General features: G+C 40.1%; 1 protein-coding gene across 4 annotated transcripts in view; it reads right to left on the bottom strand.

The window, feature by feature from the left end:
* Nucleotides 1-22,639, bottom strand: part of PNPLA7 (patatin like phospholipase domain containing 7) — a 235,315-nt gene that overhangs the window by 68,859 nt on the left and 143,817 nt on the right. For all 4 annotated transcript variants that reach the window (XM_069072706.1, XM_069072704.1, XM_069072701.1 and 1 more), the window contains 2 exons: nucleotides 9,206-9,275; nucleotides 2,956-3,105 (listed from right to left, as the gene is read on the bottom strand). In XM_069072706.1, the coding sequence (XP_068928807.1) occupies nucleotides 2,956-3,105; nucleotides 9,206-9,275 (220 nt within the window). The remainder of the gene's footprint in view (nucleotides 1-2,955; nucleotides 3,106-9,205; nucleotides 9,276-22,639) is intronic.

Here is a 22,639-nt window from a genome sequence, read left to right on the forward strand (position 1 = left end):
AAGCATTTATTAAGTACCTACTATGTGTTAGGCACTAGGGATACAAAGACAGAAATGGAAAAGGTTCCTACCCTTAAGGAGCTTATATAGTCTACAGAGGCAGGAATTAAATGTACATAGGTAAATAAACAAAAAATAAATACAAAGTAATTCTAGGGTTGGAGGTGCTAACAATAGAAGAGGATTAGGAAGAGCCTTGCATAGGAAACGGCACTTGAGTTAAATATGGAATGGAAATGAACATTTCAAGAGGCAGATTTTAAGAAGGAGAGCATTCCAGGAAAGTGAAACAGCCTATGCAAAGGCATAGAGGTGGGAGAATAAATAAATGCTGTACATAAGGAACAACTGCAAGTAGGTCAGTCTTGCTGTAATGTATATTGCAGGAGAGGAAATAAATGCAAAACAAAGTGGGAAATGTAAGTTTGAGCTAGATCGTGAAGGACTTTTAAATTCAAGATGAGTTTGTATTTTAACCAGAAACAACAGGAAGCCATTAACATGTCTTCAGCAGGGGAATGACATGGTTAGACTTGTGCTTTAGAAATATCAATTTACCCCTGCCCCATCCCACCTTTCCCAGGCCAAGATCCCACCACTAGGTACCAGAGGGCAAACCTAACCAAGTGATGCAGGAGTCCTTCTCTAGCGTCTGGCCTGCCTAAAATTCAAGAGCTCCCCTTCCCAAAGTTCATGGACTTGGGCCCCTCTAGCCCTAGGTTAGGGGGTGGACAAAACTGCTGACACCTAGTGGATGAGTCACTAACTATAATACGGAGGACCACCAGGCCACTGGGCCATCTCATCTGCCCTGATCCTGGGCCCTCCTGCGATCTTACCCTCTGCTGTACTTGAGCATCCCTGGGACTTGCCATACAGTCTTCCAGCATATCCCCCTATGCCTTGTCTCTCACATTATATGTAAAGGTCATGAAGAGCAGAGGCTATTTTTGCCCAAAGCTTAGCACAGTGTTTGGTACATACTAAATGCATTTCCATTTTATGGGAAAGCAGAGACACTAGACCAAGAGACTAATTAGGAAAAGAAAGATAATGAAGGCCTGAACTAGTGTGCTGATCATGTGAGTGGAAAGACCTATGGACGTGAGAAATGTGGAGGTTAGCATTGACAAAATGGCAAATGATTGAATATGGGGGTTGAGTGAAAAGGAAGAGCCAAAGGATGACCCTAAGGTTGCAAACCAAGATGACTGGATGGTCGTGCCCTTGACAAAAAAAATACAGCAATTAAGAGGAAATTAGGAGGTTTTGAGGAAAAGACAACCAGCTATTCTGGACATGGTGAGTTTGAGATGTCCATGATTTGTCCAGGAGGCACAGCTGGTGATGATCTTCAAAGAGATAAGTGAACCCATGGGAGATGGTGAAATCACCAAGAAAGAAAGCACCGAGGAAGAAAATTAAAGGACCTAGATAGAGCCCTGGCATATATTCATGTATTATAGTGGCATATGTTTGGTGATCTAGCAAAGGAAAGAGCAGTCAGACATGTAGGAGGAGAACCAGGAGAGAACATCATCATGAAAACTGAGGAAGGAAGAATATACAGAAGGACAAGGTGGTTAATAGCATCAAACACTACAGAGATATCACAAAACATGAGGATTGTAAAAAAAAAAAAGGCATTGAATTTAACAATTAAGAGATCATTAGGAATCTTCTATTTACTGGTGGGTTTGGAAGCCAGACTACACAGAACTGTAATATCTCAAATAATATAAGATTCCTGTGCTTTCAAGTAAAACACTTTTATCCTAAAGTTTTTCTGTGTAACAACCAAGAAGGCTGAATCTTGTACCACACTAGACTTTTATGCCCATTCTATGCTAGATTTCTCTAGACAAAAAGAAGTTTCTATGCAAAAGAGAAACCTGAGAGTTTAACTTGGTCTGTCCCAAAGATTTTCTTTTCCAATCCAATGGATCTGGAACGCTAACATAAGGCTTAAGAAACTTAACTGAAGAACCATAAGACCCTCTTGGTTGTAATTCTTCAGAAGATTTCTTAATAAATGGGAACATGCGATGGAACATGCCAATAGTGGGAGTAGAGGAGAGAAGACAATCTGTTACTGCTCAGCAACTCAGCAATTCCTTGAACAAACTCTGTGCCTTCTTAAGGCCTCTTCCTCCAGGATTCAGGAAAGTTCTTGACATTACATACCCTTCTGGTAAAACAGGAAGTTTCCCAATTAAGAAACTTAAATTTCTGGATTGGAAAAGACGTAATCACATTCCAAAATAATGTGAAAATGAATATTCCCAGAAAATATTCTCTATTCAAAATGCAAAATCATCTTCCCCAAATTAGAAATGCTCTATAAGTCAGCAGAAGGTACTCCCCTTACCAATTCTCTACTTCTACTATTTCAAGTAACTGCAGAGAACCTGTTGTGTGGGATGAAGAAAGCTAACTTATTGCCATATTATAATAAATCATGACATGCTGTACCTAACAAACAGGGAGGTTCTATAGGAATAAGCCAAAATTGGGTTCTCATGGTGACTTGGTCAAACCTCTTTGCATTCACCCTCAATTTAAGTCTTATTTTTTTGCTTATATAAAATGAAGAAAATACTCCTTCCTTATTCTACAAGGAGGTTGTAAAGATTAGGAAGCTAAGAGTATCGTCCAAGCAATATTTCAGGATTACATTCATCTGATAATAAAACTACTCTAAACTCACTCTTCTTTATGACATATCACAAAGTTGCAAAAGGGCAAGTGGTATAATGTAGGATACTAAGAAAACCAAGAAAGACACAATTTGCCCAGTGTTCTACTGAAGGGCAGTGGTGAAAAGAAGTCAATGAAGGTGACTAGAATACCTCTAACAAACTTGAGTAATTGACTAAGAAATCTAAATTTCTAGACCAAGATTTCTCAAGCCTCCTTTCTTCCTTTTAAATATTGTCACTTATAAGAGGCTCTTACCAATCCCACTGAGGGCGTGATTGAGTTCCAGAGTAAATGTAATGAGGGGCACATCTTCTGACACTGGCATGATAGCCACTGTTGAAAGGTTGTTGGATGGATTCCCAGAATCCCACTTGTTGCCTGAGTAATACAGTCCAAGATGGTGACCTGAAAAACATTGAAGAGAAGGCATCAGGCCTGAAACCCTAACCCTCTAGTGCTGCTACATCTTTCTCTCTGAGGGAGATAGAAAAAAAGATAGGCTTTATCTAAAAGGAGCTTATTAAAAACACTACCATGATAAATGACCCATGTATAACAGACATACTCAAAGTGCTGTGTGAATTCTGAAGAGATAGGGAGGAGAAGAAGAGGGAGAGGGAGAGAAGGGGGAGAGAGAGACAGACAGACAGACTACAAGCTGAGAATAAGCAAATGTTTTATAAAGGCCATTGCATTGGGCCTTGCAGGAAAAGGCTTATTTGGAAAGTATGAACATTTATCCTATTACCTCTCATGTGCTAAGTGAATATGCTGTCTTTTCATCTAATTTTCCAGCAAAAATAATGTAGAAAAAAGTTCCCTCAGATATTTTACATTTTGTATAACACCTGCAAAGAACAAAGACTGTCGACTCAAAGTCCTTTCTATTTCACCACCTTCCTTTTCCAATCAGCTGCATTTTATTTTATATTTGCCAAATACCACTCACCCTGTGTGGTTCTAAACTTCCCCAATACAGAAAAGTCTAAGGATCTTCTTTCAGTCTAAACCCTGCCCCCAAGGCTGGTCTCTGGCCACGATGGGAGCCACCCTGAATGCAATACAAAGTTAAAGGAAGCTTCTAAGTATCTCTTGTGAGAACAGTGGGAGGCCACCTCACAAACCATAAGTTTTTTCCCTGTTGCAAGATGGCATTGGAAACCCCAGTGATTGAAGTGCTGACTGAAGTGCCCACTGAATTGTGCCAAGTGCCACAGGTCTATGTTGAGAATCAGAGACAGAGTATTTTGATTAGAAAACAGCATCATGAATATGACACTGGGGCTGATCAGAACATGTCTCTCTCCTGATTTCATATCTTTGTTTCTTGTAGCATCATCTGTTTTCAGTGTTCTCATGCCTCAAAAATGTACTCAGAACCTTCCATTTAATTTCAGTTATTATACTACAGAGTGAATTTCTGACTTCTGTTGTATGTGTGTTGTTTTTTTAAAGTAATCTGAGTTGTTCTGCCTTTAGCAGTGGGAGTAGCTTAATGAGTTTAAATATGCACTTCCATACATGAGTTGCAATGTACTCAGTTGGCAAATGAGATGTGTCATCTTCATGTTGGGGTCTGTATTGAGATCATTCTTCTATTCATAGAACGTCCTCTAAGCTTCAGATCATACAAGAGAATTAAGTGGGTAACTATCAGCTTCCACTGGAACACAAGGAGGACAATACAAAATGGACAGCCTGAGAATTTGGAACTATTCCAGGCTCCTAATAAACACACCCAAGTGTCTGCCAGTTTCAGGAAATTCACTCTCCACAGTTGAGGTTAGAACTGGGAGAAAATTAATTAAAAGCCATCTGAAATATGAAATGTTAAAGTAATAGACTCACACCATTTTATCACATCTGAATTTTCTTCCCATGACTACCACATGACAGAGACAGTAATTCCTGACAATCCAGTTAAAGATAACACAAAAATGCTTCCATCTCTGGCCCATCTGAGGAATCTCACCTAAACTTCCCTTTCCTTCCTGAAGAGTTTCTGAGGTGGGTAAAGAAGATATTCTTTTGCCTTTTTTTTTTTTTGAAAGGAGGAGGGGGAAAAATTTTAAACTTATGGAAGCAAGTGCTGAAAACTAAAAATAAATAATTTAATTTTTTAAATCCCCAGAAAAAAAAGAAAGGGGAAAATGAGATCTGGGCTGGAATTTCAGTGGCCACTCATGGGCCTAATATCAATACTGATCAGTATAGAACCTTTTGCTTGTTCCATTATTTCAATCTGGGCCAGTTTGTCTCTTCTTAGACAGCCTGATGTTCCACTCTCTGGGGCTCACGATATTATGCTGGACTTAGTAAAGAAATTCCATTGGTTTTAACTCTCTTGCTTTTCAGATCCCAAATCCAGCCTTAGCCTCGTTCAGTAGTAGGGATTATAGCAATGTGCCATTATGTCTCACTTCTATTGTCTTTATTAAAAAAAAAAGTAAAAATCAGATCAATGCCACATGCCTTCATGAGGGATGGGGCAGAGATTGGGAGACCTGCTCTTCAGCCTCCCTGGACTCTTCAGTATCTTTGGGCTCTTCTGATTTCAGCTTTGAAAGAGTGGGACAACGCTAACCCCACTTTAGGTTGAAAAGGATTCTAAGAAGCCGACATAAAAAGGAGATGATAATCTCCATCATGACCCTATCCCTTGCTTGCTACATTACAGAATTTGGAGAATTTCCCCTTTAGGTGAGATTTGGGATTCCCTCTCTTGGTAGAGCTGAGTAACTGCTCCTAATCAAAGGATTCCTTCACTCTGGTATATGTTCTTCTATGAATACTTTTTCTCATTTCCATTTTGCTATCAAATTGGATAAATGGATATCTTTGTGTAATGGGAATGCAAATTTGGAAGATCTTCCCTGCCCCTAGGCTAAAATGCACCTGAAGCCTGGGGAGGGAGGCTTGTTTTTCAGTAGATACTTCTTGATTGGCCAGTGAGTCAATAAGGTTGTTACATTCTCTGATCCAGGAGAAGGCTATATAAGCCCTGATGTGTAGCTTTGTTTTGGGACTCACTTTGAGAAGTGTTCTGTGATTTGATCTGAATTCTGGGAAGCCGTTGTTGAGAGTCCCCCGGCTTTGAAAAACCCAGATGTGGAAACCCAGATGTTGACTGGGTATGGATGTAATGATTGGACAGTTTGGAAAGCTGTCTACTTGATCTGTTAATGTCTTGATAATTCTGTCTGTATATTTTGAAGTTTGGGGTGCTGACCTTTTTCCCCTGAACAAGGTAAACGATATATGTCTGACTGATTAAAGTAAGCTTGTTAACCCATTTTGAGTTGCTTTCCTTTAACAAAGCAGATCCAAGAACCTGTATGGGCAGCAAACCCTGAGGAAGTGCTTGGGGTGCTTGGGGCAAAGAATTATGGGAAGATATCTGGAACATGTCTTTGGTCACTGACTTGTCAGTTTTTCATGTAGATGCTCACGTGGCCCCCACCACACCAGAACGTGAGTACAATGCTCATGCTGATCGACTGGCAAAGATTGCTACTGAACATATTGTCCCTACTTTGACAACAACTGATGATCCGGTATTAGCAAAATGGGTTCACCAAACAGCAGGCCATTTGGGGGTCCAGGCCACACACCAGTGGGCACAAGATCGAGGTATTAGTATCTCTCATTCACTGTTAAAATAGATAGCAGAAGAATGTCATATATGTCAATTGGAAAAGAAGTGAACTGTTCCTCGGGTAGTAACTGGAGAGATAGCAAGAGGAAAAGTTCCAGCCCAAATCTGGCAAATAGATTATATTGGTCCACTACCACTGGATAAAGGATGCAGATTTATATGTACTTGTGTTGACACCTATTCAGGTGTACTAGTAGCTTGTCCTTATAAGAATGCAACCCAGAAAAACACTTGTAAAACTCTAGATCTCATAAGTCTATATTATGGAACCCCAATGCAGATTCAAAGTGACAATGGGTCACATTTCAAAGGCAATGAAATGAAGAAGTATTGTATACTAAACAATATAGAATGGATATATCATATTCCATATTATCCAGAAGCATCTGGGTTAATTGAAAGAATGAATGGATTACTGAAAGAACAGTTGAGGAAGTTAAGTTCCAATAATTCATATCAACATTGGAAGGATAATTTGTTCATGGCTTTGTGTAATTTGAATAATAGACCATTGGGAGGAAGTACACCTCTAGCCAGAATGATGACCCCCAATCTGCAAATTAGAAAACAACAAACACACAAGATCCCAAATATTGAGTATTGGACCTTGAGGCTAGATGTCCCAGCACCGTACCCAGGACCACCTGGTTCGGTGGGGTATGATTTACATTGTTTAGAGGACTTTTGGTTGGACAGGAAAGAAGTAAGAAAAATCTCCACTGGGATATGCATAAGAATCCCTAAAAATCACTTTGGACAGATTTTACCCAAATCAGGATTAGCAGCTCAAGGAATACATGTATTGGCTGGAGTAATAGATTCTAATTATCAAGGAGAAATTGTTGTAACATTCCAGAATTTAGGTGAAGGGCCCATACAGATTCACAAGAATGATAGGATAGTTCAAGTGATTATCGTTCCTTGTAAAACAATGCCACTTGTAAAAACTGACCCTCCTTCCAAAATAACTGTCACAGGAACTGAAGGATTTGGTTCTACTGATAGAATAAAATCAGGAGCTAAAGTATGGGTAAAACGGAAGCCAGATGATGTTCCAAAGGCTGCAGAGATTATAGCATATGGGAAGGATAACCCTGTAACTATTGTTTATTCTGGAGAAGATGATTACAAAATTGTACCCCTAAGTCATTTATTCTACCGTGAGTGAGGCTACAATAGTCTGGTTATTGTCTCTTGCTTCTTCTTGATTTTTTGTTTGTTCACCTTGTTTGTTAGATTTGTTTCCACAGGCTTGGTACCCTCCATCTGTAGATGCCTGATAGCTTAAGCTGGATGTCACCCCCTGTCTGCAACTGTGATGTGTCACCCTTGGACCTGGCATCAAGCATATTAAGAACTGACCTCAAATAGGACCCCTTAGGACAGGGACAGCTCTACATCCGATTTCAGCAGCAAGTAGCCATAGAAGAAGAGATCTTCACCCCTTACCACAAGATTTTGGGGTCCCATTTGTTCGGGGTGGGGGGAATGATGGGGAGCTTGTGCTCAAGCCCCACCCTAAAATATGGTTTTCTGTGTTTATTGTGTGCTATTCTTGTTATATTGTTGTGAAATTTTGTTGACACCAGTTATTCCTACTGTATTTTTGCCAAGTAAGGGACATGAAAGATCTTGGGGCCGAATGTAAGGGTTATGGGATTTAAAGATCTTCCATGCCCCAAGGACGTGCTGACGTAGCAGGAAGGGGTGGAGCAAGAGAAAGTGAAAGCCAAGCTAGCATTCCTGCGGTGGCTGGCGGTGGTGGCTACGGTGGGGGCAGCAGCAGAGGCAGCGGCAGCGCGAAGCCCTTTTAGAGTTAGGACTGCTAAGGACTTTCTGCTAAGGACTCCTGCTGAGGACTGCCAGGGGCCAGAGCTGCTGGGAGAGGGCTTCCAGGACGCTGGGTGGTTGCTGTGCGTGGGGAGAGGAGGACCTTTGCCTGAGGTAGCCTGTTCTGCTTTAAAGGCTTGAGAATGTGGGTGCTTTCTACTTTATCTACCTGTGCCAATGTCATAACTACTCTGATGGCTTTCACTTCCTGGTTTTGGGACTCAGTCTTTTGGTATCTTAATAAATTTTCCAGCTTATTCCCTTATATGACAAGCATGATATATTTTGTGATGGATAATTATATCAGCATATCTGTAATCTCCATAGGCATTGTGAATATGGCATTGCTGATACACTTTGCTATCTGTTATGTATAGAACTTGCAATTGTGAGGAAGAAGTCAAGTCTTAGATATACTGCTTAGGGCCCTCTTTTCCTCATTAGTGAATAGTGATCAGGGGTTTAGCTTGAACCCAAAACCTGCATCCCTTAAACTAGCAATATGTAAGGGAGCAAAAAGACATAATTTTAGTCCAGTATTCTCCACTTTCTATCTGAGAGCAGAGCAGCCTCTTACAGCCTCTTGATTTCCTTCCTGGCAGGAATCAAAGTCTCCCCTGGAGAAAGGGAAGCAGGAGAGAGGTGATGCTAGAGATGTATCTATTCTGGCCTCACTATGATCCAAATCAAGACACCCCATGCTAAAAGTAGGGTCAACAAAAGATACACTGAAGCTTCACTTTGCTGCTGACCTTGAAATCCATGTTTCAGCCAAGTTCTTTTGGTACTTCTGGCAACTACAATCCCATAACCAGCCCCATGATGGACTATAATCATAATGAATTCTTGGCTTTGTACATGGTTTTAGTACATTTCATAATGGACAAACAATCTGCTTTATCCCCTGATTAAAACAGAAATTCTTACTGCTGCACAATGAAGGGCCAGCTTAGAACATCTCAGCTCAGAAATAAAGGGGTGGGGGGTTATGATACTGTCAGTATTCTTAGGCACACTTACCTGTTACAGCTCCCTGCTGAAGACTGCCAAGCATCTTCTCCCCAAGCAAATGAATCAACCTAGTCACAACCTGGTGACAAGGAAGAAAAAAAACAACAAATCAACACCTTACCACAAACAATGCAACATATGCAAAACCCTATGAGGACGCTCAAGCAATGACAGCAAGATTTATGAAGCAAAACTTACAGTCCACTTTTTCAAAACTGCTAAGGTTTATAAGATTACCAAGTCATATTCTATAAGGCAGCATAATAACCTGAGTGGAAGGCAAAGAAATAAGATTTTTTTTTTTAAAACGTACCTGTTATAAATCTTACTAAAACGTTAAAAATTCAGGCAAAACAAGGCTAGAAGGGAGATAAAAGAGGCAGTCAGCAAGACCATGGTCTTGGTTTATTTTAATATAAAAGTGTTTTTTGAGTTCTTAGTTGGGGGGAGGGAAGGGAATAAAATTTCAGTAAGATCCTGAGTCATTTAGGGCTTTGTTTGTCTCTAAGTATAGCCCTAGATACCTCAGATATGCACAATGACTAAAACTACTACTTGAGAATTATGTTCCTTCTCCCCATATTCTGACTCCCCAAAATCATACTAACATTATTCAGGGAGCATAGATGTTGTGTCGGTGCCAAAAATCATTGCCACAACTTTGCAGGAGAATGAGTTTAACTAACTCATTAACAATGCTAAAAGCTATGGGACCTTTTATCTGATGCATCAAAGGGAAGGCAGTGGAGCTTAATTGGAGGTAGTTAAGGGAGCAAGGAGAATAAGGGAAAGGTGCACACTAGGACAGCCCACTAACTTTCCCCACCCTGGGGCAGTAACTGATACCTGCAAGCCCACCTATACCTCATACTCTGGGGCTGGGAATGAGATACATCTATGGATGTTGCTAAGGAGCTTCCAGAATGATGGACTGAAAATCAGTCTGTAGTAGGAAAGAATCTAGAATGAATTTTTGAGAGGTGTCTCTGAGGACTGGACAAGCTGCCACTAGGACTCCTGGGTTCATACTTCAGGAGAGCTCAGGTGTTTTATACAGTGAGCAGAGTTTTGCTGAGGTAAGTCTAATTGATTTCTTGCCCCTGAGATCATAGGTACAGAGACCCCAGTTAACTAGGATTCCAGAGAAAGAAAGGACAGTGGTTCTAGATAGGACAGAACATTATATGGAATAGATGTCTGTTAGAGAAAAACTAAACCTGGAAAACACTAGTATGGATGAAAGCAAGCGTGGTATACTGGAAAGAGCACAGGGTAGGAAGTTAGGGTGCTATTATTTTAGTCCCACCTCTGACACTAATCATGAGACCTAAATTTACCTCTCTGGGTCTTAAGTTTCTCATTAAAAAATTATAATTATGTCTGAAGGCCCTTCCAGTTCACTGTCTGTTAAGTTAATCATTTCATTGATGTCTTCCTGAACTAACAAATTAGCCCTAGGCACTCTAAGTGGGATGAATGTAGGAAGGCTTTAGGTTAGATAAAAGGAAGAACTTCCTAAAAATGAGATCTATTAGATACCGAAATGAGTAACATGGGAGGTTCTTAAAAACAGGACAGATTCAGGGGCGGCTAGGTGGCACAGTGAATAGAGCACCGGCCCTGGAGTCAGGAGGACCTGAGTTCAAATCCAGCCCCAGACACTTAATACAAAAAAAACTAGCCGTGTGACCTCGGGCAAGTCACTTAACCCCAATTGCCCTACCTCACCCTCTCAAAAAAACAAAAACAAAAACAGGACAGATCCTAATCTTTGTGAAGAGGCTATGGTGTAGTCTTCTGTGTAGGTCAAATGATGAACTAAATAACCTATATGGCCCACTTTAGCTGAAAGATTCTATGCCTCTTATAGAACCATTTCTGGCCCAATCTGTGCCTGTTCCCTTCGACTCTCATGTGCCAACATGGGTTCAGTGATGCACTGGCATCTGATATATTAGAAACATAAGCACAAGGAAATATATTAGGAATTTCAGGATGCATGGGTATAGGCACGTGACAAAAGCAGCACCAGTGGGAACTGGAAAGGAGTTTCCTTTGCACACAATTGATCTAGAAATACATCAAACTCCAGTTAAATGTCTAATTTTAAAAACGATAATTTCTACAACTAGTAATCAAAAGTTCAAAATAGCTATGATAAGACACTAGCAGCTGTAATGCTAAGGCGGAATAGCAGCTCAACAAACCATTGTTTACCAGTTAAACACCAGTTTTCCACTCATCAAATTCCATGTATTAGTTTTGCTAAAGGCAAATGTTAAATAAAAAAGGTTCAAGTGAGCCACAAAAGGACAGTTTAAAACTGTGCTTGCTAATACCTAAAAACCATATGAACTTCCAAGGAGCAAGGTGAACACAGAACATAATCTCAAGCATCAGGCAGTATTAGATACAGAGTGACCAGAAGAATGGTCAGCAAGGTGACACAGCGGACAGAGCACTAGGCTTGGAACCAGGGAGACTCATCTTCCTGAGTTCAAATCTAGCCTCAGATACTTACTAGCTATGTAACTCTGGGCGAGTCACTTCATTCTGTTTGCCTCAGTTCCCTCAACTTTAAAATGAGCTGGACAAGGAAATGGCAAATCACTCCAGTATCTTTGCCAAGAAAACCCCAAAAGGGGTCACAGAGAGTCAGACCAGAAGTGAAATGACTCAATAACAATGAGACCAGAGGAATATGGGCACATAGAACTTTTTTGTAACATCTTTAGTGTCTTAAGATTTTTACAGCATTCACCAATTCTCAAAGAATTTTCTATCTAATTCTGTCCTTTTAATAGCCTGGGAAATATTTCTGGTGGTAGTATTTCTGCCATTTTATATATTAAGAAACAACCAAGAAGAAGCAAATGACTTGCCCAAAGGTCAGTAGCAGACTGTTTCCAACAGTCAGGATACTTTTCACTGGACTTCACTACCTCATCTCTCCCCTTGGGAAGAGCTAGAATTTTGAAAACAATACAATTTATTGTTATAACTATGGGGCTCTAACTTTATTTATAATAAGTGGAAACAATTCTTTTTCTAATTCTAGAACAGCTATATCACTGGCACTGCAACCATTTCCATTAGTAAGATATGCATGCTAATGTGGCTGATGCCAGTTCAGAACACTTGAACAGAACCTTGGAACCTTCAATTCAAGAAACTACAAACACTGAGAACATAAGTGAAGAGCAGCCCAATTGTGTGCAATATTTTAGCAAATGTAAATCACGTAAATAAGCGTTTTATGCTTTCTATTCAAGTCAAAGATCTTAACGTTTCTCTACAAGCAAAATCTGATTAATTTAATTGGTAACTTGTTCTCACTAACTGGGATTTCTAATTAGTCTATCCAAGTCAGTGGACTCTATCCTCTGGAAAACACTGTTAATAGACTAAGATCTGTGGGAAAGAGACATATACGGCCAATGCAATGATGCAATCTGTATGTCTCCTGGACTTGTGCTGCTCATCCTTTCTGGAATCCTATTCATCCTTCAAGGTTCAGCTCAAGTCCCACCTTTCTACGAAGCCTTTTTCTGATCTTAGCAGTACATAGTAAGTTCTTCCTCCTATGATCCTAAAGTGTTTCTTTCTAATCCACCAAGTATTTGTAAAGCTCCCCTGAGCTAGGTGCTGGAGCTACAAAGATAAAACAATAAACTGTTCCTGACTTTCAAGAAATTTACATTCTACTGGGGGAAGGGAATACAACATGTAAACATAAAACTATATAGTGCATACGATGGTCTAAGGAGGAGGGAAAAAACATCAAAATGGGAACAGGAGATGGCTTAAGAGCTAAGGCTTGAAGAAAGCTCAGAATCCAATAGGTAGCAGTAAAGAGCAAGTACATTCCAGGATGGGGAACTGCCTGTACAAAGGCATGAAGGTGGGACACAATGCCAAGTTTATGGAAAAGCAATCAATCAACATTCATTCATTAAGCACCTCCTATGTGCTACTGTATGCTAAATTCTGTGCTGCCTCTGGGGAGACAAGAACAAAGATCTTGGTACAAAGGAAAGAATTCTGACTGGAGTCAGAAGACCTGGATTCAGATCCTTCCTTTGATGACTGGTGCCTTTGTGACCCTGGGCCAGTTACTCATCCTTCTGTGGCCCATTTCTTCATCTTTACAAATTGGGCTTCTGAGATTCCAGCTCTAGATCTATGATTTTATGAGCCTATGAAACAATCACTGCCCTCCAGAAGCTTATATTCTGTTGGGAGGGAGGATACAACACACACCTATTTAAGCTTACACAGAATAAATACAAGATAAGTTAAGGGAGAGGCACTAGAAACTGGAAGGCTCAGGAAAGTCCCAAAGAGGCAGTGGCATCTGAGCTTACCTTTAAAGTAGACTAAGGATTCTAAGATGTAGAGAACTAAGAAAGGAATATATTCCAGGTTTGGAGGGGGAAAAAGGACAACCTATACAAAGGCCAGGACGGGAAATGTGTGAGGAACAAGGTAAAGGTCAGACTGGTTTAACTGGAGTTATGTGAAGGAGAGTAACATACGATATACTTGGAAAGGAAAGTTGGAGCCAGATTATAAAGGGCTTTTAATACCAGAAGAGTTTATATTTGATCTTATAGATAATAGGGAGGCACCAGAGCTTCCTGAACAGGGGAGTGACACGGTCAGATCTTTGTTTTAAGAATATCCCTCTGGAAGTTGGGTGGAAGACAGATTACCCAGAGGGACTCAAAGAAAGGAGCCCAATTTTTGAATAGTCTAAGTAAGAGATAGGGTCCTTGTTTTTTTCAGGTGATAGCTGTGTGAGAGTGTAGGCTTGGGGAGTTCTCCAAGTTGAGCATCTGGAAGGTGGGAATCCAGTGAAGAAGGAGGCTGTCCTAACAGCATAGTGAGAGGTGATCAGGACCTGAACTGGAATCATGACCATGTGATTGAAAGGGACAAATGGGAGAGATACTGTGGAGGAAAAACTGAAAAAACTTAGTTGATTGAATAGTGAGGTTAAGAAGAGAGAAGAGTCAAGGACGATTAAAAGTGAAATCTTGGGAAACTGGAAAAGTGGTAGTGCCCTTGAGAGAACTAGGGAAGTTTGAAGGAGGGGTGGGGGTAGGAGTGGGAGGTAAGGAGCTCCATTTTGAATATGTTGAATTTGAGATGCTTACAGGACATCAAGTTAATAATGAGGGAGTGGAGCTCTGAACAGACTAGGGCTGATTATACATATTCAATTAAATTCAAGAAATATTGATTAAGCTCCTCTTATGTGCCAAGCACTGTGCTAAACGCTAGGAATACAAATAAGAAAAAAAAAGGTTCCTGCTCTCAAGGAGTTTACAATCTAATGGGGAAAGACAACACACAAAAAGGAAGATGAAAAAGAGGGAGAGGTGTTAATGTGGAAGAGCATGATGATGTGGTACAGCTGATGAAAAATGACTGGGCGGTGGGATCAGGGAGCCATCTTAGAGAGATGTCCAGGAGCTTAAAAGATCACTGAGAGAGTGGTAGAGAGAACAGAAACCAGGATGGAGTCTTGGGGGATTACAGTTGGGAGCAGAATATGAATGATGGTGCAGAAAAAGATTCTGAGGAGAGAGGGAAAAACAGAGACCCAGGGAGGAGAGAGTATCTAGAAGGAGGGGGTGTGGTCAATAATGTCAAAGACTGCAGAAAAACAGAAAAGGACCAGGACTAAGAATAAACCACTGTATTTAGCAATTAAAGAGCATTTATTTTTATCACTTATTTGGTACTAACCATTATGTCAGTCAACTTTTTATGAATCTGGGTTTTTAAAAATCATTATCAGTTAGAATATGAGCTCATTGAGGAGAGGGACTCACTCAGTAAATGTTTAATGAATGATGGAATTATGCAGCTAGGTAGCACAGTAAACAAAGTCAGGAAGACCTCAGACACACTAGCTATGTGGCCCTGGACAAATCACTTTACCACTGCCTCAGTTTCTTTAAATGTAAAATGGGGATACCTACCTCCCACAGTTGTTGCGAGGATTAAAAGAGATGATATTTATAAAAGCTCAGTTTAACACATAGTAAGTGCTTAATTAATATTTGTTTCTTTCCTTCTTATGCAGATTTAATCCCAAGTAGAGAAGTCCTGCTTAAAATGCTTTCCAGCCAGTGATTTGCTTTAACAGTAAGTAATTTGGACTGGCCAATGGTCTTTGGTCTTTTGGCCATCTTTAGCACATCCAAACTGCTAATGTGCCTTTCCATGGCAGCATCTTGTATCCTCAAGGGCTGCTGCCAGAACAATATGTTAGTGTTCAGAAAAAAATTTGAGATAATGCCTCTTAAAAGACTTAAAAATTAAGAGTGACATCATAGGGACAGAAAACCAGTTATAGTAACTATTAACAAAAAGATCTTGCCTAACACTCAGCAATGGCCAGCTTTGATCTGAACAGAGGGAAGTAATGTAGTCATCCATTCAATAAATATTTACTGAGTGCCCACTAAGTGCAAGGCACAGAAAGGAAATTTGTAGAGAAAGCTAAATTAGTAGGATTAATCTAGCCCAATAAGATTTACCTCAAGAAAAACAAAAATCCAATACATCTTAAGAATGATATTCTGAAATTCTCTTTGGACCAATGAAGCCTAGAAAGCAGTCCCTTGTCTGCCAAACAGAGAGGGACCTAACCTACCTGTATGCTGCTTCTGGAAAAGTTTGGAAGATTAATAAACTACTGTTGTCATAGTGCTTCCAGCTCTATTGGGAAAGACAATTAATACAAGATAATATTACTAGGCTCAGGTCTTCAGTGGTAATATATTAAGACTTTTCCTTAAAACACAGAGCTCTTCATTAGAGATCACTGATCAATTCAACACAAGGTAAATTCATATATGTGACTTATCTTCATTCAAGATGGAAGAGAATCATAAGTCTCTTCAATTAGAAAGAGAGGCCAGGTGAAAGCCAATTGCAAACTCTTTAACAATCTGTAGATACTGATTGCCTAGTTTTGCTGCATCAACTTGCCCTGCCTTTTCTATTTTTAATCTTTGTTACCAGGATTGGCTTGCTGGGCTGGCAGGGAAGGGATATATTTGGATATGAATGTGATATAAAAGCAACAAGTGTCAATAAAAATAAAGTTAAATTAACAACAAAAACGGGGGGGGAAGGGGGAACCAAAGTGTAGATATTGACAAAGCAAAGACAACTTTTAAGATCTGTGTTCACAAGAGCAGGGAAAGTGAACCAACTTTGGTAAGTAGACAGAGAATTCAATTCAACATTTAGCGTCTAGGATGTGCAAAGCACTATGCTAGGCACTAAGGATGCAAAAACAAAAATGAAACAGTCTCTGCCTTCAAGGAGTCTATGTTCCATCAGGAGGGGGCAGGGATGAATGAATACAATATGCATATAGAAAAGCAAACAAAAGATAATGAGAAGCAGCACTAACAATGGGGTGAGTATCAAAGGCATGGCAACCCTCACCTTCCCCCCCCAAAAAAAAAGACAGCACAGAGAGGGCCCAGAAGGAAGGTGTGCCTAAAAGGAAACATTCCTATAGCTCCTGTAGGAGCTACATCTATGTAACAACAAGAATTAGAGCCGGAAGAGACCTCAGAAGGCATGTAGCTCAAGCCCTAGCAGAAGCAATGAATTCCCTCAGTGATAATCCTGAAAAATGGATTCCATTTGAGTGTGTTCAGTGATGAAGAATTTAGGGAAATAAAAGTAGTTGTAACTTTGATAAAGGCAGAGATACCAAAAAGAGAGGAATATTCATTCGTTAGGCAGAAGAGGAAGTCAAGATACAAAATGGAGAAGGAAAAAAATCTGAGGTAGGATAGCTGGAAATCCTTCCAGAGTAATGACTGATTTGGTAACAAGACTACTCAACACTCAGGCCTAAATGCCACAATGGTGGAACAAAACATGACTTCCTGGACAGAGAGACAAACCAAGGTCTGAAGCAACCTCTATGGACAGACCCAAAGTTCATCTCTAGTTTCCATGGACCTGGGTATACATACACTAACATTTCAATTCCAGAAGCATTGTATGACGTTATGAAAGCATCCTAACTTGATATGTGATTTAGGACCCCTTCAAGGAATCCACACAGTGTATACACAACTATCAGAAAAGTGAACAGGCCCTTACATTTCTATCATTAATTCATCCATTTTCTCAGTTCCAAAACTGCATTGATGAGCACACACTAGTTGGGTGCAATCTAAGGTTTGGCCAAGGGCATCAGGAGGGCTGCTGGACATAAAAATCACATAAACCCTTCACACCCATAGCAACGACCTGACAACAAAGTGCAATCACTTCTCCAGTGCCCAGTGTGAGCGGCAGGGTGTTTATGCTCTATAGGATGAGTCACCATGCCACTGTCATAGCAACAAACAGGGAATGCTAAATAATACCATCAATTTCAGATCTAACATAGGAACTGGGCTGATATTTCCTTGGTGTTAGGGGGGAAAGACCTGATATTTTCTCATTAAAAAAACTTTACTATTCTTTAAAAAAAAAAAAAAACAACAAATGCTTCACACCTGTATAGATTGTTTTTTGCTGAGATTCCCAAGTGAGGATTTAAATTGAAGACTTCAGACTTTGGATATGGTTGAAGCAGCTAAAACAAAGGCAGTAATGAACGCTGCAGTGCATTTCTGGAACTATGACCTCCCAGGTATTCTGCCGCAGAAGCAGGAAGCATCCCAGGCTTGGGGCATGTGGTCCAATCTGTTCTTTAACAGGAATCTTTTCTACATCCCTGGCAAAGAGAATTAAATCTCCACGTGAAGATCTCCGATGAAGGGGAATCTTTCGAAGTAGTTAAGTCCACTTCTGGATAGCTCTGGTTGTGAGGAAATTGTTCTTTACATTAAGCCAAAACTTTCCTCCCTATAACTTCTATCTGTTGGTATGAGTTCTGGTCTTTTGATCCAAACACAACTAATCTAATCTTTCTTCTACAACATTTCAAATGCTGGAAGACTGAAACCATATCCATGCAAGTGTTTTTTGTTTCCCAGGCTAAATATTCCTTGTTGCCTCAGTTGAGGCAGCTGGTAGTACAGTGGGTAGAGCACTAGGCCTGGAGTCAGGAAGATCTGAGTTCAAATTTGACCTCTGATATTACTACCAGTGTGAACATCTGCAAAATGAGGATAATATTAGCACCTACCTCATAGAGCTTTTGTGAGGATTAAATTATATAATATTTGTAAAAAGACCTTAGCACAGTTTCTGGTGAATAATAGGTATTATATACATATAAAAGCTTATTCCTTTCTCCTTTATATGGCACAGACTATATAGCCCCTTTCAACATCCTGGTTGTTCTTGTCTAAACACATTTTAGCTTGTCAATGTCCTTCCTAAAATGTGACTCCCAAACTGAAAACAATATTCTAAATGTAGTCTGACCAGAGCAGAGTACAGCAAAACTATTGCCTCCCTTGTTTTGAAACCCACAGCTCATTCAGTGCAACCTAACGTCACATTCTATTTTGGCCACCATATTATACTCATTTTAAGTCTGCAGATCACCCAGACCCCCAGATCTCTTGTACACAACCTCTTGATGCCCCTTCCCATTTTGTACTTGTGTAGCTGATTTTTTTTAACCCAAGTGTATTCTACATTTATTCTACTATGATATTCTACAAGTATATTTACATTTATCCTTCTTCAATTTCATCTTATGAGATCTTTTTCCCCCATGATTTGAGATAGTTGTGAAACCTGAATTATCAGTTATCTCTTCCATCTTTTTGTCATCTGTAAATGAGATAGTAATTCTATCTATGCCTTCATGCATGCCACTGTGTACTACAAATGCCAAGGGCTGAAGCCTAAACCATCCAACTAGAGCTGATTCACTCAAAACAGAAGTTTATGTGTGGCAAGAGCCTGTTCCCCACATATGGTATGAGAATGTCACTGTATGGCTCAAAGGGAGGGAGAATAGACATCTCTAGTCTCTTCTTCTCCATCCTCCAAGGGAGACTAATTCCTGCAAGGAGGTAGAGAACCTCGCGAGGCTGGCCACTCTCCTCTCCTGAGAGAGAGGGGGATTACTGGGCTACAATTATATCTGTCTGCTCCCTTAAATATCTTGAGTTTTGGGGTTGTAGTTTTCAGATTCAAGCTAATCACTATTCATTAATAAGGAAAGGAGGACCTCAAGCTTTATGTCTAAGGCTTGATTCTCTTCCCACCAAATGCCAATTCTACAATGAACACATGTAGTAGATAGCAAAGAAACCCATATATCAAAGTCAATAGGAAAACAGAAATCAGAGAAAATGTACATATGAAAATATATACTGGACAATGTAGAGAAAAGAAGCTCTCCCACTTGTTCAAGGTAATCCAGTTCAAGAGAGTTACAAATCTCACCCACAGGAAATTCCCCAAAGTCTCTAGTATAACTATCTGGGGATGTAGAGACATGGTAAAGGCTACTAGTTCTTCTCATGTCAGATTCTTCCAGAGTCTTTTCCTCAGAAACCTAAAGTGGGATTGGCATCATCCATCTTTTCTCTCAAAGCTGGAAGTCAGAAGTACCCAAAGCAACTGTAGAGCCTGAAGAAACTCAAGAGACTTGAAGAGACTCTTCCCTTTCCTGCTCTCACCAACTCTGCCCAATCCCTCAAGTGAGCAATGAGGCCTTGACCTCCACCCGTAAGAAAAGAGTCCTCTACCAAAGGGCTTTGGGACTTAGGCTACATTCACAAAAATATCTCTTCTTTGGGTCTGGTCATTCATTAAGTCAATTCCAAAGTCACTAACTATATCATCATATAGGCCACATCTTTTTTATCTTGTCCATTAAGATAACCACTGAGTTCCTACATGTTCCTGCAGTGCCACCCACATACCCTTATGTGATCAGGTCCTGGAAGTCAGAGCTCTACCTTCTTGAGGACTTTGCACTTGCCAAGGAGGGGAACACTGAGGAAGGACATGGTTCTATATTCTTGACAAACAGACCCAGAGATGGACAATGAGGCATCCTTGAATTTCTGGGGGATAGCCTCCTCTTGCCATATAACCTGGAAGATTTCAATTAGCTTTTATATGAGCAATGAATCCTTTTACTTGTAAATCTCTGTTGGAATAGAATCTGCACCAGGCACTTTTCCTGACAAGTGGAGCCTAACAGCATTCAAAACCTCTTCTTCAGTTGGAAGTTTGGCTGGAGGGAGATTGGTTTCAACCTGAGGTGTTGTTTTGAGATTTTATTAATGGGGTTCAGATTCGTACCTACAAATGACACAGTCTTAAGAGAGGAAGGAGTTTTATTGAACATAGAAACAAGGAAGCTTAAATCGGCATCAGCAATGCAATATTCCTAGCACAATTAAAGCAAGCATAACTAAAATAAGAATAGTAAGAGGAGACCAAGAAAACATCACCAATTTGGGGGAGCACCAACTCTCAATCAACATGGCTGGGGAATCCCAGGGTACAGCCTCTGAGTCCCGAATGGAAGAGTCCCAGGCAGAGCGTCCTCTCCATGGGTGAGATTCCAAAGAGGCAGTTGGAAGCAGGGGTTTTTATGGGGTAAGAACAAAGAAAGCAGGCTTCCAAATGTTAAAGTTTCATGCCAAACTTTAATGGCGTGATTTAAGGTCCAATTGTGTCTTAACTTCCTTGTGTAGACTCCACATGGGCCGTAGGGTTGTCATTAATCAAGTTTCAAGGCTGAGAGAATAGCCAGTTCTCGTCACAGCCTTGTTTATGTTTCAGGAATGGCTAGTCCCTGGAACTAAAGTATGGCCAAAACACATGCAGGCACACAAGTAAGCAAGTTTGAGGGAGTAAAAATGCTTTCAATATATGTTGGGGTTCATGGAAAGTTCAGGCAACTTAGGGACTGAGTGAACTCACTATTAACTTAGAAATATTATTTCTAATTCAGGTGTATAGTCAATGGCTTCAGCATTGGTTGATGATGGTCTGCTGAGAACACTATTTCAGTGCTCAGTCCACTTCTCCAGGAACATATCCCTATCACTTATCAATGTGGTTCTATCAGCTGGAACATCTGATGTACTCAGTTCTGAGTAGTTGAGATGCACCACGGGTCTTGGGCCTATAAATAGGCTTTAGGGCATCATAAAAGCATGTTGGATTGTTACTATCAGTGTAAAACTGAATTTCATGTGCCTTCTTACAAAGCTAAGAATCCTGCATCTCTCTAAAATTCCCTTGCACTTTACTCATGATGGAGTTATAAGACAGTAGTCTTCTTAAAATAGGATGAATCATAGAGATAGCACAAAAGACTTTGACAAATGCCATCTAGAATCCAAGTATACTACATCTATGAATGGACTGGATTGCTTTCAGAAAATTGCAAAGCTCTTTTACTAACCCCCAAGCATCCCACAAAAATAAAAGCCTATTTTTCTCTTTCTTTTATTTTTATTATAAATCCAACAAACAACAATAAAAGCATTTCTATATACAAAACAGAACAGAAAAATAAGATTGCACACAAAACTATGGATCTCCACAGCACAGAGTTTGCTTCTCCCTCAAAGTATATGATTAATTTCAGCATGTAACTTTGAAAGCCGTCCTACCTCTCCTAACTCCTGACTCCTTCTGAAGGCCTATATTTTCAATACTAATGTTTCACCTGTGCTGGTTTCTGAAGGAATAAAAATAAGCATGAAATGAAGAGGTACTTGGTGGGTGTGGGCAGGCTATAATATATAATGAATGGAGAATTCTTATAAAGAGGAATAAGGGCTGTCATCAAGAAATTATATGACAGTAAGGTGGGCTAGTTGTGTGGCAAGAGCAAAGATGACAGGTTAATAGCTGGAGCACTCCACAGTGAAGAATGCCTCTAGAATACTGGGTAGATCTCCTGTGGTGATCTTATATAGAACATGAACAAGAGTTTCCCAACATGGGCAAGCATTGGTAGGTTGTGATCTTCATTACTGGAGGGGGAATTCCTGAATCAAAGACCACAGAACCATTTTAGTATGGGAGCCAGAAGCCCAAAAGTTCTGCTCTTGTGTCTGCTATACTACCTCAGTGGGCAAGTAATTTCCTCATTCATTCCTTAGCAATTTTATCTATTCAATAAGTTTCATCAATATCATTCATTTTGGGGAATAGATGCATTCTGGTTAAGTTAGCTATAAATCAAAGTGTACTAAGGAAATCCTTTTTTTTCCAATGACTTCTGTTTTAAGATGTATGATCCCTCAGAAGACAATTCCCTAGGAAAATATTTTTTGAGGAAAGGGTCAAGCTGGTGAACAATCTTGTGCACAGTCAACTGTATAGTTAATTGGCTCTATTATTCTTGAAAGCTGCAGTTTCCGCTCAGTTCTTTTTCATTATTACATATTAAGCACTAATGGTACTGTATTAGGCACAATAAAAAACTAGACCAGGTAGCAGTTGGACACATTAAAAAATGACCCT

The sequence above is a fragment of the Petaurus breviceps genome, unplaced genomic scaffold, assembly GCF_028583685.1.
Source record: "Petaurus breviceps papuanus isolate PSGF00001 unplaced genomic scaffold, PetGlider_PUasm1.0 90847, whole genome shotgun sequence".
Classification (NCBI taxonomy): domain Eukaryota; kingdom Metazoa; phylum Chordata; class Mammalia; order Diprotodontia; family Petauridae; genus Petaurus; species Petaurus breviceps.